Source organism: Schistocerca cancellata, chromosome 8 (genome assembly GCF_023864275.1).
Source record: "Schistocerca cancellata isolate TAMUIC-IGC-003103 chromosome 8, iqSchCanc2.1, whole genome shotgun sequence".
NCBI lineage: Eukaryota > Metazoa > Arthropoda > Insecta > Orthoptera > Acrididae > Schistocerca > Schistocerca cancellata.
Window position 1 is genome coordinate 336,505,774 of NC_064633.1, and position 17,660 is coordinate 336,523,433.

General features: G+C 39.8%; 1 protein-coding gene across 1 annotated transcript in view; it reads left to right on the forward strand.

The window, feature by feature from the left end:
• Positions 1-17,660, forward strand: part of LOC126094633 (protein king tubby) — a 68,119-nt gene that overhangs the window by 6,359 nt on the left and 44,100 nt on the right. The window contains exon 4 of the mRNA XM_049909120.1: positions 5,220-5,374. Coding sequence (XP_049765077.1) covers positions 5,220-5,374 — 155 coding nt within the window. The remainder of the gene's footprint in view (positions 1-5,219; positions 5,375-17,660) is intronic.

Sequence of the window (17,660 nt, forward strand, 5' to 3'; positions counted from 1 at the left end):
TCTACCACAGTAGTACAAGTTTATATGCCGACTAGCTCTGCAGATGATGAAGAAATGTATGATGAAATAAAAGAAATTATACAGATAGTGAAGGGAGATGAAAATTTAATAGTCGTGAGTGACTGGAATTCGTCAGTAAGAAAAGGGAGAGAAGGAAACGTAGTAGGTGAATATGGATTGGGGTTAAGAAATGAGAGGAAGCAGTCTGGTAGAATTTTGCACAGAGCACAACTTAATCATAGCTAACACTTGGTTCAAGAACCGTAAAAGAAGGTTGTATACATGGAAGAAGCCTGGAGATACTGACAGGTTTCAGATAGAATCTATAATGGTAAGGCAGAGATTTAGGAACCAGGTTTTAAATTGTAAGACATTTCCAGGGGCAGATGTTGACTTTGACCACAATCTATTGGTTATGAACTGTAGATTAAAACTGAAGAAACTAAAAAAGGCGGTAATTTAAGGAGATGGGACCTGGATGAACTGACTAAACCAGAGGTTGTACAGAGTTTCAGGGAGAGAATAAGGGAACAATTGACAAGGAGGGGGAAAGAAATACAGTGTAAGAAGAATGGGTAGCTTTGAGGGATGAAGTAGTGATGGCAGCAGAGGATCAAGTAGGTAAAAAGACGAGGGCTAGTAGAAATCCTTGGGTAACAGAAGAAATATTGAATTTAATTGATGAAAGGAGAAAATATAAAAATGCAGTAAATGAAGCAGGCAAAAAGGAATACAAACGACTCAAAAATGAGATCGACAGGAAGTGCAAAATGGCTAAGCAGGGATGGCTAGATGACAAATGTAAGGATGTAGAGGCTTATCTCACTAGGGGTAAGATAGATACTGCCTACAGGAAAATTAGTGAGAGCTTTGGATAAAAGAGAACGACTTCTATGAATATCAAGAGCTCAGATGGGAACCCAGTTCTAAGCAAAGAAAGGAAAGCAGAAAGGTGGAAGGAGTATATAGAGGGTCTATAAAAGGGGGATGTACTTGAGGGCAATATTATGGAAATGGAAGAGGATGTAGATGAAGATGAATTGGGAGATATGATACTGTGTGAAGAGTCTGACAGAGCACTGAAAGACCCGAGTCGAAACAAGGCCCCGGGAGTAGACAACATTCCATTAGAACTACTGACAGCCTTGGGAGAGCCAACCCTGACAAAACTCTACCATCTGGTGAGCAAGATGTATGAGACAGGTGAAATACCCTCAGACTTCAAGAAGAATATAATAATTCCAATCCCAAAGAAAGCAGGTGTTGACAGATGTGAAAATTACCTAACTATCAGTTTAATAAGTCACGGCTGCAAAATACTGACGCGAATTCTTTACAGATGAATGGAAAAACTGGTAGGAGCCGACCTTGGGGAAGATCAGTTTGGATTCTGTAGAAATGTTGGAACACGTGACGCAATACTGACCCTACGACTTATCTTAGAAGCTAGATTAAGGAAAGGCAAACCTACGTTTCTAGCATTTGTAGACTTAGAGAAAGCTTTTGACAATGTTGACTGGAATACTCTCTTTCAAATTCTGAAGGTAGCAGGGGTAAAATACAGGGAGCGAAAGGCTATTTACAATTTGTACAGAAACCAGATGGCAGTTATATGAGTCGAGGGACATGAAAGGGAAGCAGTGGTTGGGAAGGGAGTGAGACAGGGTTGTAGCTTCTCCCCGATGTTATTCAATCTGCATATTGAGCAAGCAGTGAAGGAAACAAAAGAAAATTTCGGAGTAGGTATTAAAATTCATGGAGAAGAAATAAAAACTTTGAGGTTCGCCGATGACATTGTAATTCTGTCAGAGACAGCAAAGGACTTGGAAGAGCAGTTGAACAGAATGGACAGTGTCTTGAAAGGAGGGTATAAGATGAACATCAACAAAAGCAAAACGAGTATAATGGAATGTAGTGTCGAGGTAACTAGGGTGATGCTGAGGGAATTAGATTAGGAAATGAGACACTTAAAGTAGTAAGTGAGTTTTGCTAATTGGGGAGCAAAATAACTGATTATGGTCGAAGTAGAGAGGATATAAAATGTAGACTGGCAATGGCAAGGAAAGCATTTCTGAAGATGAAAAATTTGTTAACATCGAGTATAGATGTAAATGTAGGAAGTCGTTTCTGAAAGTATTTGTATGGAGTGTAGCCGTGTATGGAAGTGAAACATGGACGATAAATAGTTTGGACAAGAAGAGAATAGAAACTTTCGAAATGTGGCGCTACAGAAGAATGCTTAAGATTAGATGGGTAGATCACATAACTAATGAGGTAGTACTGAATAGGATTGGGGAGAAGAGAAGTTTGTGGTACAACTTGACTAGAAGAAGGGATCGGTTGGTAGGACATGTTCAGAGGCATCAAGGGATCACCAATTTAGTATTGGAGGGCAGTGTGGAGGGTAAAAATCGTAGAGGGAGACTAAAAGATGAATACACTAAGCAGATTCAGAAGGATGTAGGTTGCAGTAGTTACTGGGAGATGAAGAAGCTTGCACAGGATAGAGTAGCATGGAGGGATGTATCAAACCAGTCTCAGGACTGAAGACCACAACAACAACATGATGCAAGAAGTTTTCTCAGAATGTACTTGTATTGCTGGCAGCTTATAAGACTTCTGCACCAAAGCACATCCCTAGCAAGAACTACTGCTGAGCGACACCAAATTTTCCATGAATGAGATGCATCCTTAAGGATGTGCCATCATCTGCTCCAGTCCTACCATTGTATAATGAGAATCCCAGAACTTCACACTAATGCTAGCCATTTTATCATAGTTACATTTCTAATACAATGCAGGAAGGTGCTGAATAGATTGTAGCTTACACTTCCAGACTACTCTCAAGCCTGAGAGGAGCTACTCTACAAACGAAAAAGAGGGCCTTGCAGTGCTACAACAGGCATTCCGGTCCAAGATGCAGGAGACGGTGGTTATGTGTGCATGGGGAGCGCTTGCTTGTGTGAATGAATGTGTGTGTTTCCTTTTCTGAAGAAGGTTTTGGTCAAAATCTAAATGTGTAACTCTCTTTTCAACTCAATTGCTTTGAATGCCTGACAGAAGCTGTGTTTAATTATTACATATTTGTGAACAGTATTAACATGGAGGAATATCATTGAGTCATCACCAAGTGGTTTGATTAGATAGACACCTGCTTACACCCATGATGGAAAATGTTTTGAAATAAGATCTTAATAACCTCCACCCCATCCACCAAAAAAATGGGAATGGATAAAAAATTAAAAACTCACTTATGTATGCTACCCAGCAAAGTAGTCGGGGTTTGAATACTTATGTGACCATCCTGTTTTTAATTTTATGAAATCACTTTCCTAATTAGTTCCTACTGCCACTTTCTCTGAATTACGCATGCTGATGAGGCATTAAATTCAGTCCTTTCTATTTTGGAAGTATTTTTGCATTTGAAACCATTCTGATTAATTTTTTTGCTGGCCGGGGCACTTCACCTCCATAACAGATTTCTTTGTCGTCTTCAGAACAGGGCTGTGTAGTGCTCCAGAAGCAGTGTCTGCATCTTGATTTTTATCTCGTTAGCAATCTGATCTTAATTTACAATAATTTAATCACACTTAGTTTCTACTTTCCCTTCCACAGGCTTTTTCTGTGTAATAATAATTGTCTTCATTAGGAGACTCATGCTTTTTTTGTCCTTTATTTCTTTTGTTTCCATTTGCACTGTGTACCTTTGTTTGTTCAGCTCTGCTGCTATCCTATTAGTAACAGAACATTATTACACACAATGGGATTTGTATTATGGCCGTTATTCCACTGTTTCTTTCAATCACTTCATGCACATTGCTTTTCATTCAAGTTTTGAAGTTGTGTTTCTTAGCATTCAAGATACCTGCATCTTACCTTTTGATTATACATTTTCAGGGTGGCAATTCTTCAGAGAAACTTGGAATTCTTAGGGAATTAATTTTTTCTGGAAAAATCAGAGGAATCTTAGAGAATTGAAAAATCAGGGGAATCTTAGGGAATTTCAGGAATTTCAAAAAATCTCAGGGAATTCTGTGTTTTTAACCTAGCATAGAAATGGAATTTTATAAAGTTCCGTAAATTACAAATTTTAAAATGCTTACTATCTTGAAGTATGTAAATTATATGATCATTATTCCCTATAAACTATCATTATTTAAAAACTGGTTAAATTACTGCTTATTGCTGATACATGGTTGGACTAAGAGGAAAGAGTCTTTATTGTGTTGTGGTATGCTGCACCCCATTCACCATTAATTTGTCAGGAGCCTCTTGACACCATCTTCCTTCTCAGACCAGGAATTCTCAGAGAACTCTTTTTTTCCCGAGTTTGATTAGCCACCCAGATTCTTTCCCCTGTCTGCCAATGAAAGAATTTGGGTCGATAGAAGCGTCCGATCCCACGCATCGGCTTTGACCCGTGACGTAAGGGTGTTGTCGTGTGTGACGTCATGACGGCGCGGAGTTTGGTTTGAGTGTGGCTGTCTCCAGTTCTGTTTTATCTTATTTTATTTACTTTTCTGATCTGTTCGTTCTATCTCGTGAGATTTTTTTTTTTAATTTAAAAACACTTATCACTTATTTTAATTATCGGTTTCCTCCAATTTCTGTTTTAGTTTATTATATTTATCTTTCTGATCTGTTCGTTCTATCCCGTGAGGGTTTTTTTTTTTTTTTTTTTTTTTTTTTTTTTTTTTTTTTTTTTTTTTTTTAAAGACAAAAAACACTAATCAGCTACTGAAGCATCTTTATCTTCTATGGGTTGCAGGGGTTACGACCCCTGGGGAGGTGGGCGGGTATTCATGCATGGCTGTCTTCACTTACACGTTGTAGCTACACAAGGCGCCTAAATTTGTTTGTATTTAGTTTGCCCCCCCACCCAAAACACCCCATTTCCCGCACTTGTCCCGTTAGTGTCATTAGGCTTCTTGTGGAAAGTGTGTGTGTGTGTGTGTGTGTTTGTTTCCGCCATATTTGTGATGTCATGGGTCAAAGTAGACGGGCGGGATCGGACGCTTCCGTATTTCCAAGAATTTTTATAACTTCTGAAAGCTTGATGTTGATTACTGTTTTTAAATTCGCTTATGTGTCGGTACTAGTCATAGTTTTAATGAATGCTACTAGCCACTTGTCCCACCACAAATATTGTTTGCCTACTTTTTTTAAAAATTTTGAATACGAATAATGTTTCGAAAGTATCATGTGTTTTATATTTACAGATGTTTGTCAAGTAGAGACTTTGCAACTAGGGGATCAAGACCAAGATGTTGAAGATGAAGAATCTACACCAGTATCTCCACCAACCCCAGTCAACACCTTGGCCCTTGCTGTGGCACCATCGGCTGATTCAAACTTCATCACACTCAGCTCAAATGTAAGTTAATTCCACAGAATTTTATTATAAGCTCGTCACCATGAAGATTCACTCCCAAGATTGAGAGATATCATAAAGTGAATGACTTTCTGAAGTGCTGTGAATAACTCCTCCCCACAACTAAATACAAATTATTTCTTAGATGAAATTGTTAAGTAATTTAACTACATGGTTATAACTAGAAAAGTTCACCCACCTGTACTCCAGTCCACTACTGTTGCCTACACTCTTTTATTACTTTCTATAAGATGGCACTGAACAGAACACATGAGAGAGCATCCCCTTGTCTGAGGCCTGTCTCAACCACAAATGTTTCTGATGTGGCTCCTCGAAAACATAACGCTGCCTTTGACCCTTCCATACAAGCTTGCATCATTCTCACTAGCTTATCAGAGATTCTGAAGTCACTCATTGCATTGTATAGGCTATTCCTGTGGATGCTGTCATATGCACATTGAAAATCGACGAACAGGCTGCAGATATCTTTATCATATTCCCAGTGCTTTTCAAACAATTGTCTTAGTGTGAAAATGTGATCTATTGTCGATCGGTTTGGTCGAAAGCCAACTTGGTACTCGTGTATGTTGTTTTCTATGAATGGTTGAAATTTTCAGAGGATAATGATGGACAGTACTTTACGTGTTACTTTCAACAAGCTGATTCCTCTGTAGTTACCACATTCCATTTTGCTTCCCTTCTTTTATATTGGAGATATTATAGCCAATTTCCATTCTTCTAGCAGTGTCTCCTTCTCCCATATCAACCATATATCTTTTAGTGTAAGCTCTCACCTCTCTCCTTGCTTAATTCTGATGTTATTCTGTCCTGGCTGTCGATTTAGCTGCTCAAGACAGTTTTCGGATAATGTGTTCAAAAGTAATTCACACGACAGCTTGTCTGTACCACCTGTAATGAATCCATAGACATCCCAGTCTATACTAGGTAGGTTGAAGTCGCCTCTGACTAATATAGTGTGATCCGGGTACTTCTGCGATACAGAATGTAGACTCCCTTTGAATGATTCTAGAACTGTCACGGTGGAACCTGGTGGCCGGTAATAACAGCCAACAATTAACTTTATTTCCCCTAGCCCTGTTAAACATGTCCAGATAACATCACAATCAAATTCTACTTCGACCTCAGTTGACACAATATTTTTGTTAACTGCAATGAAGACACCACCTCCTACGGTGTCTAATCTGTCTTTCCGATACACGTTCCAACCCTCACTAAATATTTAAGAACTTCCTATCTCAGAGTTCAGCCAAGTCTCAGTCCCAAGAATAATTTGTGCGCCACATGCTTCCTGGAGGGCAGTAAATTCAGGAACTTTATTCGGAACACTCTGAAAATTTATTGCTAATATCGTGATAGCTGTTGTGTCTTTACACTGAGCGCGTCCTGATTTCCCTGCCTGCACGTTGACTGGTGAGTGTTCATCAGGACACCTCGCACTACTGCCTAGCCTAAATAAACCCCATGTGCACGCCACAAGTACTCTGCTACCAGAGCAGCTGCTTCCTTTGTGTAGTGCACCCCTGACCTACCTAGGAGCATCCTACAATTCCCCACCCAATAGCGCAAGTCTCGAAATCTGCAGCCAAGACCGTCACAGAGTCGACGAAGCCTCTGGTTGAGACCCTCCACTCGGCTCCAAACCAAAGGACCCCGATCCACTCTGGGAATGATGCTGCAAATAGAGAGCTCTGCTTGCAGCCTGCGTGCGAGGCCAGCGATCTTCGCCAAATCTGCCAGCCACCTGCACGAACTCAGGATCGCCTCAGAACCCAAGCGACAGGCATCATTGGTGCCGACGTGAGCAACTGCTTGCAGACGACTGACCCCGTACACTCGATAGCCGCAGGCAAGGCTGCCTCCAGATCTTGGATGAGCCCCCCCCCCCCCCACCTCCCCCCCCCCCCCCCCCCCGCCCCTTTCCCCGGCAGGCAAACCGAGTGCACGTTGGATTTCTTTCCAGCCCTGTACGCTATTTCCCTAAGGGGCTCCATCACCCGCCTAATGTTGGAGCTCCCAATAACCAGCAAGCCTTTGTCCCCGTGTGCCTGCTCGGGCCCTGCTGAAGGAGCGGCCGGCTGACAGGATGAAGGGGCGAGGCCAGCCTCTACATTGGCCCTCCCCCTCGAGCGACACAAACACGTTGCAGTCCGCCACTCACCCTGAGGTGAGGGTGGCCCCAACATGCCGGGTACACTAGAAGGTGCCTCGGCAGCTGAGTAAGCGGACGCAGCAAATGGGGTGTTTCAAGCGACGCGCCAGACCCTCTGCCGTCACTGCACCTCAAGGCAACAGCCTGAAGGCGGCTGACCGTGGCCAACAGCATGCTCAGCTGCTCGCAAGCGGCCAGTTCCTCCTGCGCCCGCACACAGCACGCACACACCCTATCCATCCTACTGCTAATATCTAACGACTCCCTGAATTTATACTCTATGGCTATCAATAAACAATATTACTCCTCTCAAATACGAGAATACGCAAGGATTTTATGTAATTAAATATGCAAGCGCACAAACACACAGAAAGAAATTAAGAATCAAACTACAAAACAAATATGAAAGCTAAATATGCGACTCGCTACTGCACTGCTGCTTCACTAATACTTCACCAACGGCTGCTCAAGGCTCTCTGAGCTGTCCAAAACAAACAACTGACTAACGAATCCACGAATTTTTACTCTACAGCTATCAATAAGCCATATTACTCCCCCCATGAACCATAGACCTTGCCGCTGGTGGGGAGGCTTGCGTGCCTCAGCAATACAGATAGCCGTACCGTAGGTGCAACCACAATGGAGGGGTATCTGTTGAGAGGCCAGACAAACGTATGGTTACTGAAGAGGGGCAGCAGCCTTTTCAGTAGTTGCAGGGGCAACAGTCTGGATGATTGGCTGATCTGGCCTTGTAACACTAACCAAAACGGCCTTGCTGTGCTGGTATTGCGAACGGCTGAAAGCAAGGGGAAACTACGGCCGTAATTTTTCCCGACGGCATGCAGCTTTACTGTGTGGATAAATGACGAAGGCGTCCTCTTGGGTAAAATATTCTGGAGGTAAAATAGTCCCCCATTCGGATCTCCGGGCGAGGACTACTCAGGAGGAAGTCGTTATCAGGAGAAAGAAAACTGGCGTTCTAGGGATCGGAGCGTGGAATGTCAGATCTCTTAATCGGGCAGGTAGGTTAGAAAATTTAAGAAGGGAAATGGATAGGTTAAAGTTGGATATAGTAGGAATTAGTGAACTTCGGTGGCAGGAGGAGCAAGACTTGTGGTCAGGTGAATACAGGGTTATACATACAAAATCAAATAAGGGTAATGCAGGGGTAGGTTTAATAACGAATAAAACAATAGAAATGCGGGTAAGCTACTACAAACAGCACAGCAAACGCATTGTTGTGGCCAAGATAGACACGAAGGCCACGCCTACGACAGTAATACAAGTCTATATGCCAACTAGCTCTGCAGATGATGAAGAAATTGAAGAAATGTATGATGAAATAAAAGAAATTATTCAGATAGTGAAGGGAGACGAAAATTTAATAGTCTTGGGTGACTGGAATTCGCTAGTAGGAAAAGGGAAAGAAGGAAACGTAGTAGGTGAATATGGATTGGGGCTAAGAAATGAAAGAGGAAGCTGCCTGGTAGAATTTTGCATAGAGCACAACTTAATCGTAGCTAACACTTGGTTCAAGAATCATAAAAGAAGATTGTGTACATGGAAGAAGCCTGGAGATACAAAAGGTATCAGATAGATTATATAATGGTAAGACAGAGATTTAGGAACCAGGTTTTAAATTGTAAGACATTTCTAGGGGCAGATGTGGACTCTGACCACAATCTATTGGTTATGAACTGTAGATTAAAACTGAAGAAACTGCAAAAAGGTTGGAATTTAAGGAGATGGGACCTGGATAAACTGACGAAACCAGAGGTTGTACAGAGTTTCAGGGAGAGGGTAAGGGAACAAATGGCAGGAATGGGGGAAAGAAATACAGTAGAAGAAGAATGGGTAGCTTTGAGGGATGAAGTAGTGAAGGCAGCAGAGGATCAAGTAGGTAAAAAGACGAGGGCTAGTAGAAATCCTTGGGTGACAGAAGAAATATTGAATTTAATTGATGAAAGGAGAAAATATAAAAATGCAGTAAATGAAGCAGGCAAAAAGGAATACAAACGTCTCAGAAATGTGATCAACAGGAAGTGCAAAATGGCTAAGCAGGGATGGCTAGATGACAAATGTAAGGATGTAGAGGCTTATCTCACTAGGGGTAAGATAGATACTGCCCACAGGAAAATTAAAGAGACCTTTGGAGAAAAGAGAACGACTTGTATGAATAGCAAGAGCTCAGATGGGAACCCAGTTCTAAGCAAAGAAGGGAAAGCAGAAAGGTGGAAGGAGTATATAGAGGGTCTATACAAGGGTGATGTACTTGAGGACATGTTATAGAAATGGAAGAGGATGAAGATGAAATGGGAGATATGATATTGCATGAAGAGTTTTATAGAGCACTGAAAGACTTAAGTCGAAATAAGGCCCCGGGAGTAGACAACATTCCATCAGAACTACTGACAGCCTCGGGAGAGCCAGTCCTGACAAAACTCTACCATCTGGTGAGCAAAATGTATGAGGCAGGCGAAATGCCCTCAGACTTCAAGAAGAATATAATAATTCCAATCCCAAAGAAAGCAGGTGTTGACAGATGTGAAAATTACCCAACTATCAGTTTAATAAGTCACGGCTGCAAAATACTAACATGAATTCTTTACAGACGAATGGAAAAACTGGTGGAAGCCGACCTTGGGAAGAATCAGTTTGGATTCCGTAGAAATATGGGAACACGTGAGGCAATACTGACCCTACGACTTATTTTAGAAGCTAGATTAAGAAAAGGCAAACCTACGTTTCTAGCACTTGTAGACTTAGAGAAAGCTTTTGACATTGTTGACTGGAATACTCTCTTTCAAATTCTGAAGGTGGCAGGGGTAAAATACAGGGAGCGGATGGCTATTTACAATTTTTACAGAAACCAGATGGCAGTTATAAGAGTCGAGGGACATGAAAGGGAAACAGTGGTTGGGAAGGGAGTGAGACAGGGTTGTAGCCTCTCCTCGATGTTATTCAATCTGTGTATTGAGCAAACAGTAAAGGAAACAAAAGAAAAATTCGGAGTAGGTATTAAAATCCATGGAGAAGAAATAAAAACTTTGAGGTTCGCCGATGACATTGTAATTCTGTCAGAGACAGCAAAGGACTTGGAAGAGCAGTTGAACTGAATGGACAGTGTCTTGAAAGGAGGATATAAGATGAACATCAACAAAAGCAAAACGAGGATAATGGAATGTAGTCAAATTAAGTCGGGTGATGCTGAGGGAATTAGATTAGGAAATGAGGCACTTAAAGTAGTAAAGGAGTTTTGCTATTTGGGGTGCAAAATAACTGACGATGGTCGAAGTAGAGAGTATATAAAATGTAGACTGGCAATGGCAAGGAAAGCATTTCTGAAGAAGAGAAATTTGTTAACATCGAGTATAGATTTAAGTGTCAGGAAGTAGTTTCTGAAAGTATTTGTATGGAGTGTAGCCATGAATGGAAGTGAAACGTGGAGAATAAATAGTTTAGACAAGAAGAGAATAGAAGCTTTCGAAATGTGGTGCTACAGAGGAATGCTTAAGATTAGATGGGTAGATCACATAACTAATGAGGAGGTGCTGAATAGGATTGGGGAGAAGAGAAGTTTGTGGCACAACTTGACTAGAAGAAGGGATCGGTTGCTAGGACATGTTCTGAGGCATCAAGGGATCACCAATTTAGTATTGGAGGGCAGCGTGGAGGATAAAAATCGTAGAGGGAGACCAAGAGATGAATACACTAAGCAGATTCAGAGGGATGTAGGCTGCAGTATGTACTGGGAGATGAAGAAGCTTGCACAGGAAAGAGTAGTGTGAAGAGCTGCATCAAACCAGTCTCAGGACTGAAGACCACAACAACAACAACAACAACAACAACAACAACTCCTCTCAAATACGAGAATACGCAAGGATTTTATGTAATTAAATATGCAAGTGCACAAACCCTCGGAAAAAAATTAAGAATCAAACTACAAAACAAATATGAAAGCTAAATATGCGACTCGCTACTGCACTGATACTTCCTCAGCGGCTTCTTCACTAACTTCACATTCTTCTTCATCTTTCCTTTTCTCCATAGTGTCTACAAGTAACATCTCATCTCGGTCAGGGCAATTCAATAGTTTTGATATAATCTACAAAATCAAATATTATCTGTACCAGTTTTGTTTCAGTTCCTTAGAGTTAACATGGCCTATGCTAGTTTTTATTGTAGTTTATTTCTGAAGAGCCTTTTAATCAGACATGTTCAAATCTTGTGTAATATTTTGCCAAACTTTAAACGCTTCAAGGACCCAGAAGTTTCCAGAACTTTTGATTTGGAAAGTCTGAAGCAAGGAGGATCAGTGGTGATGTGGATCTAAGTGGAAATAAAATTTAAGGAATAAATTGACATTTGTTGTGAGAGAAGAAAATTTGGTCCCATATAGATAGGTAAACTTGTAAATATTACAATTTGTGATGCTTAGGGGTCATAAATGAAATAAATGCAACAGAACATTATGTTACTGTGTAGATGAATGGAAGTTTGTACCAAGGCTGGAATTCAGTCCCGGATCTCCTGCTCACTAGGCAGATGCGCTAACCACTATGCCAAACCATGAATGGAAATTTGGATTGAGGAGGGAGGCCTGCTAATGTAGTCCATGCAGTTGTGCAAAGCTGGTGTACCATTGTGGTATAGTGGTTAGCGCATCTTGCAAGTGAGCAAGAGACATGGGCGCTCAAATCCTGGTCTTGGCACAAATTTTTGTTTCTCACTTCACTCTGCATATAAACATCATAGAAGTTTGAGACATGAAAAGGTCACTGGAACCATATAGTTTCATTGATGATGTTCCTATTCAGTTTATGTATCCTACAGAAACTTTTCCATCAATTCATTGGCAAAAAAAAAAAAAGCGAGAGAGAGAGAGAGAGAGAGAGAGAGAGAGAGAGAGAGAGAGAGAGAGAGAGAGAGGATATTTGCAAGGTGTCAATTATTGTTGAATCTCCAGACATTTCTGCAGGGAAAACCTATTAACTTTCAGAAGAGTGTATGTGCTCCCTTCAGAAAACAATTGCCATTTTAAATTAATTTAACTTTACACAGGGTGCTTTAAATGTTGTTTTAGTTTGATTTTTTAAATTGCTGTTCTCTGAGCAAGTTATTTTTATAAGTTTAATTTCTTAAAAATCAAACAATGGAAAATCCAGGGTGGACTCTAACAATATTATGAAAGGAAAGTTGCTACTCACCATATAGCAGAGATGCTGAGTCGCAGATAGGCACAACAAAAAGACTGCTCACAACTTTCACGACTCAGCATCTCCGCTATATGGTAAGTAGCAACTTTCCTTTCATAATATTGTTACAGTCCACGTTGGATTTTCCATTGTTTTCCATTGTTTGTTTACAGATTGCCCGTTATCACTTGCTCAGGCGTGAACTATGCTGTCATCACTTGTTCCTGTGTTTTTAAACCAAGTATTATTTATTAAAATTGATAATAATGCTAAAAACTTTAAAGTAATGGTTCTGAAAGTATCTGAACAATAAAATGGTGTATACACACTGGGAAATCTGTGAAAAACCTGGGAATTCTTTCATCTGGGAAATACCTGGGAATTCTTTTAGGATTCCAGGACTTTTTCATTATTTTACATTTCTGTAGGTTTTGACTGGTAAGAATGGATACTGTAACAAAGAATTGACTTTAGCCTGTTACTGCCAAATAATATTGTAGCAATAAAACACAAAAATGAGAGAATAACACCAAAATAAAAGTTAAGTTGCAAAGAAAATGCACTATTTACAACAACAAAACATAGTGCAAAGGCTTTAGGATAAAGACTATGTCATACTTCGTAACAACAAACTGCTTTCAGATTTGAACAGGCTGTTGGAAAATATTGTTAATGGTGGTTTGAGAAGTATTATTTTCAAAGTAAATCCCTTTTCACACAAGACAAATTATGTTATGTGTGAGAATGTGCGATGAATTTCTTAAATCATGGAGCGTTTGACTCTCTCAAAAGCTAACGCTTTGAGGATCAGCCACTCAGACCAACCATTGATGCCATGTTTTAAAATTTTAATGGCACATTTCTGTTTGATATATCTTAAAGGGTAACATACACTAAAAAGACCAAGCTTCAAGATTAGTTTTTCATATTTGTTTCAGTTTTTTCACAGATTTCAAATTATGCAATACCGATGGCATAAAGTATAATTATCAATGAAATTCACTGACAGCCATGTAATCGGCTTTTCTATGGAAAGGTTGAAGTGCTCAACGGGATATGTATTCAATAAAGTAACTCACGAAATGTTTGGTGCACTGCAGTGAAATTTACAATCATGCTTGTCAGAAATATTCAGCTGCTGCAATTTAAGCTGTGGTCTTAGGATACTGCCTAACCACATGCCTGGAAAAAAAGCAAAAAAAAATTTCCGACCAGTGAAAGCTTAGCTTTTCTTGATGAAAAATATCATCTAGTAGTCATGTTCGCAAAGGAAGAATACTTATTATTGAGCAATATTTTCCATAATTCGAAATTTGCTGCCGGGCCACTCAAAGCACTACTACGGTTTCTGTTTCCCCTATCGTAACATGGGCATCACATTTCTTACATTTTGATGTTCTGTGTTCAGAAACTACCATGCTGTATTTGGTGCATTCATATTTATACTTTCATAATACCGAAATAAGCGCTGTACATGTTGGCGCACATTAAAGATCTTACCAAAATGTGTTGCTCTTTGCTGGGAGTGCCGGGAATTTCTGTGTTGGTGTATAAAACCTTTACTGTCCAAAAGATTTATACATTTTATGGCTCCAAGAAAAAGTATATTGTCACTTAATGAGAAAAAAAATGTACTTTCACCCAGAGTATAGTGTATTTTCACCTGGAGAAAAGTGAATTTTCACCCAGAAGAAGTGTATTTTTAACCGCGAAATCCAGGAAAAATCTGGGCTTCATTTTTTTTTTTTTTGTCCACATATACACCGTGAATAACAGATTTGTGAGATGGCCAAGTAATAATCTTACCTAAAGTTTCCAGTATCATAGGACAAATGACATAAAGGAGCAAAAACCCCACTATTTTAAAGATATACTTGACTGTTTGAGGGTCTTTATTTCTAACAGTTGTAAACCCAACAGTATAAGTTGCATTGTAAGATTATTAAGAATCTTTGTATTCTTACAGCCTAAAAAAAAAGCTAAAACCCCATTTTGATTGCATCGTATTTCAGTAACCACTGTGAAAAAAAAGATTACTTGCAGCTGAGTCAATATTCGAGTGCATGGTTTTTGACTCAGTAACCTTAGTTACACAAACTGATAATCATTGTAAATAGTTATTATTATTTTTTGCATGTGTTGCCAGACATATGGATAACACAAAGACATGCTTTACACCTAATTTAAACTGATCAGATTTATGTACTTGTAAAATTTAAAATTTTCACTGCGAATCAACTGTTCAAAGAGATTTTGGTATTACAGCTGGTCGTCGTAAACTTCATTCCATGATATTTCAGCTGGCAGTTCTTCAGCCAAAATATCGTGGAATGAAGTTTACGATGACCAGCTGCAATCCCAAAATGTCTTTGAATATATGTACTTCTTGGACTCCAGTCTCTTTTTTGGAATGTGCAATGTAATTTAATACATGGAAATATGCTGCAATTACATTATAAAATCTTGCTTTGCTCAGAAGTTTTCACTGTCTATTGTAGAATCTTAGAACATATTCTGAGCTCAAACATAATGAGGGATCTTGAACAGAATGACCTTCTCAATACCAACCATCGTGGATTCCGAAAACATTGATCATGTGAAACCCATCTCGCACTTTTTCCACATGACATACTGAAAGCTTTGGATCAAAGCAGGAGATAGTTCTTGATTCCTGAAAAGTATTTGACTCAATACTGCACCTACACGTATTTTCAGAAATACAATCATATGGGGTATTAAGTAAAATTTTTGACTGGATTGAAGACTTTTTGGTTGGGAGGACACGGTGTGTTATCTTGAATGGAGAGTCGTCATCAGATGTGCCCCAGGGAAGTGTGTTGGGACCCTTGCTGTTCATGTTGTAAGTCAATGTTCCCGCAGGCAATATTAAAAGTAACGTCAGAGTTTTTGCAGATGAAACCGTTATCTATGATGAAGTACTGTTTGAAAGAGGCTGCATAAATATTCAGTCAGAGCTTGATTAAGGTTTCAAGTGTTGCAAAGATCAGCAACATGCTTTAAGTGTTTGAAACTGTAAGATTGTCTACTTCACAAAATGGAAAAATGTAGTATACTATGCCTATAAAATCAATGAGTAACTCATACATATATCTTGGTGCAACTCTTTGTAGGGATATGAAATGGAATGATCACATAGGCTCAGTTGTGGGTAAAGCAGGTGGAAGACTTTGGTTTATTGGTAGAATACTGGGTAAGTGCAGTCAGACAAGGGAGATTGTTTACAAGTTGCTCACCGAGTGAGGTGGTGCAGTGGTAAGCACATTGTACTCGCATTCAGGAGGACAACAGCTCAAACCCGCACCCAGCTGTCCTGATTTAGGTTTTCCATGATTTTTCCCTAAATCACTCCAGGTAAATGCCTGGATGGTTCCTGTGAAATGACACGGCCGACTTCCTTCCCCATCCTTTCCTAATCCAATGGGACCTTTGACCTTGCTGTTTGGTCCCCTCCCCCCGAATCAACCAACCGACAAATCATTCATGCAACTGGCTCTAGAATATTGCTCAAGTGTGTGGGACCCATACCAAATCAGACTAACAGAGAAGGACAGTATGAATGGACACAGGTTTGTATGATCCATGGAAGTGTGTCACAGAGATCCTGAAGAAACTGAACTGGAAGACTTTGAAGATAGATGTAAAGTCTGTTAACCAAATTTCAAGAAATAGCTTTAAGTGGTGAATCTAGGAATATCCTGCAACCCTCTACATATCACTCACGTAGGGATCACGACGATAAGAGTAGAATAATTACTGTAAACACAGAGGCATTTAAATAATCATTCTTCTCATGCTCCATACATGAATGGAACAGGAAGAAACCCAATAACTGGTCAATAGGACATACCCTCTTTAGTACAGTGGATGTACCCTCTGCCATGCTTTTCACAGTGTTTTGCAGAGTATAGATGTAGATGTAAATGTAAAGGGTGATACAGTATAAAAAAATACTGAGAAAACTATAACAGGATGGAAGTTCAGCAGGTGTAATTCCCAGTATAGCAAATAAAAAATACGTAAGACAGAAAACAATAATCCTATGTTTTGCATCTTGCATGATCTTACTTCAGTGAGAAAAGATGGATTGTTTGGAAAGAATGGGAGGGATGGGCTGTGGCAGGTCACTCAGACCTTATATGGGCAGGAGCCAACCTTCTGGAGGAAGACCTGACACAAAATTAAAGGAAGAGCTGTAAGAAGTCAAAGATAATACTTTGGTAATCACTTTGCCATCTTCATTTCAAAGGTGATAGGGGCCACTGTGAGAAGTAAATAATTATTAGAAGAGGAAGAGAAATGAAAGGTGAAAAATATAATACAGGTAAGAAATAGGGGAAAAGATGGAAGAAGAGAGAAGGGGGATAAAAGTAAACATAAGTAATAAATTTGTACCATATGGAGGAATTGGAGGTGAGGGTGTTAATAGAGGCTAAATCCAGAAGGGTACCTTGATGAGGGGAAATATTGGAGAGCAAATTCCCATCCCCAGAGTTTGGGAAAACTAGTTTGGCCTGAGGGGTGGGGGGCAGGGGGCAATTCAGAAGTCTAGTATGCTATAGGCTTGCTTTTTATCTGGAGGATGATTTATCCAAAATCTAGCTAGTTGTTATCTTTCTTTGTGTAGCTGTCTGCTGCTCAAAACCTCATGCATTCAGAAAATGGTGATATATATTCAGATAATTATATTCCTGTATGGGTTTTCTATTGATCCACTTTGCAAAATCCTATTAGGAAGAAATATTGCATTGTATATTATCTCATTACACACAGTTCCTTTCTCGGCACTTTTTTCTGGGATTGTAAGCCGTCTTATACAGAAGACATGCTTTGATGTGCTCCACGATTTTCATTCTTTTAATGGGATATACTGATGCTACAGTGTTCACCTTACTCTAGGGATATA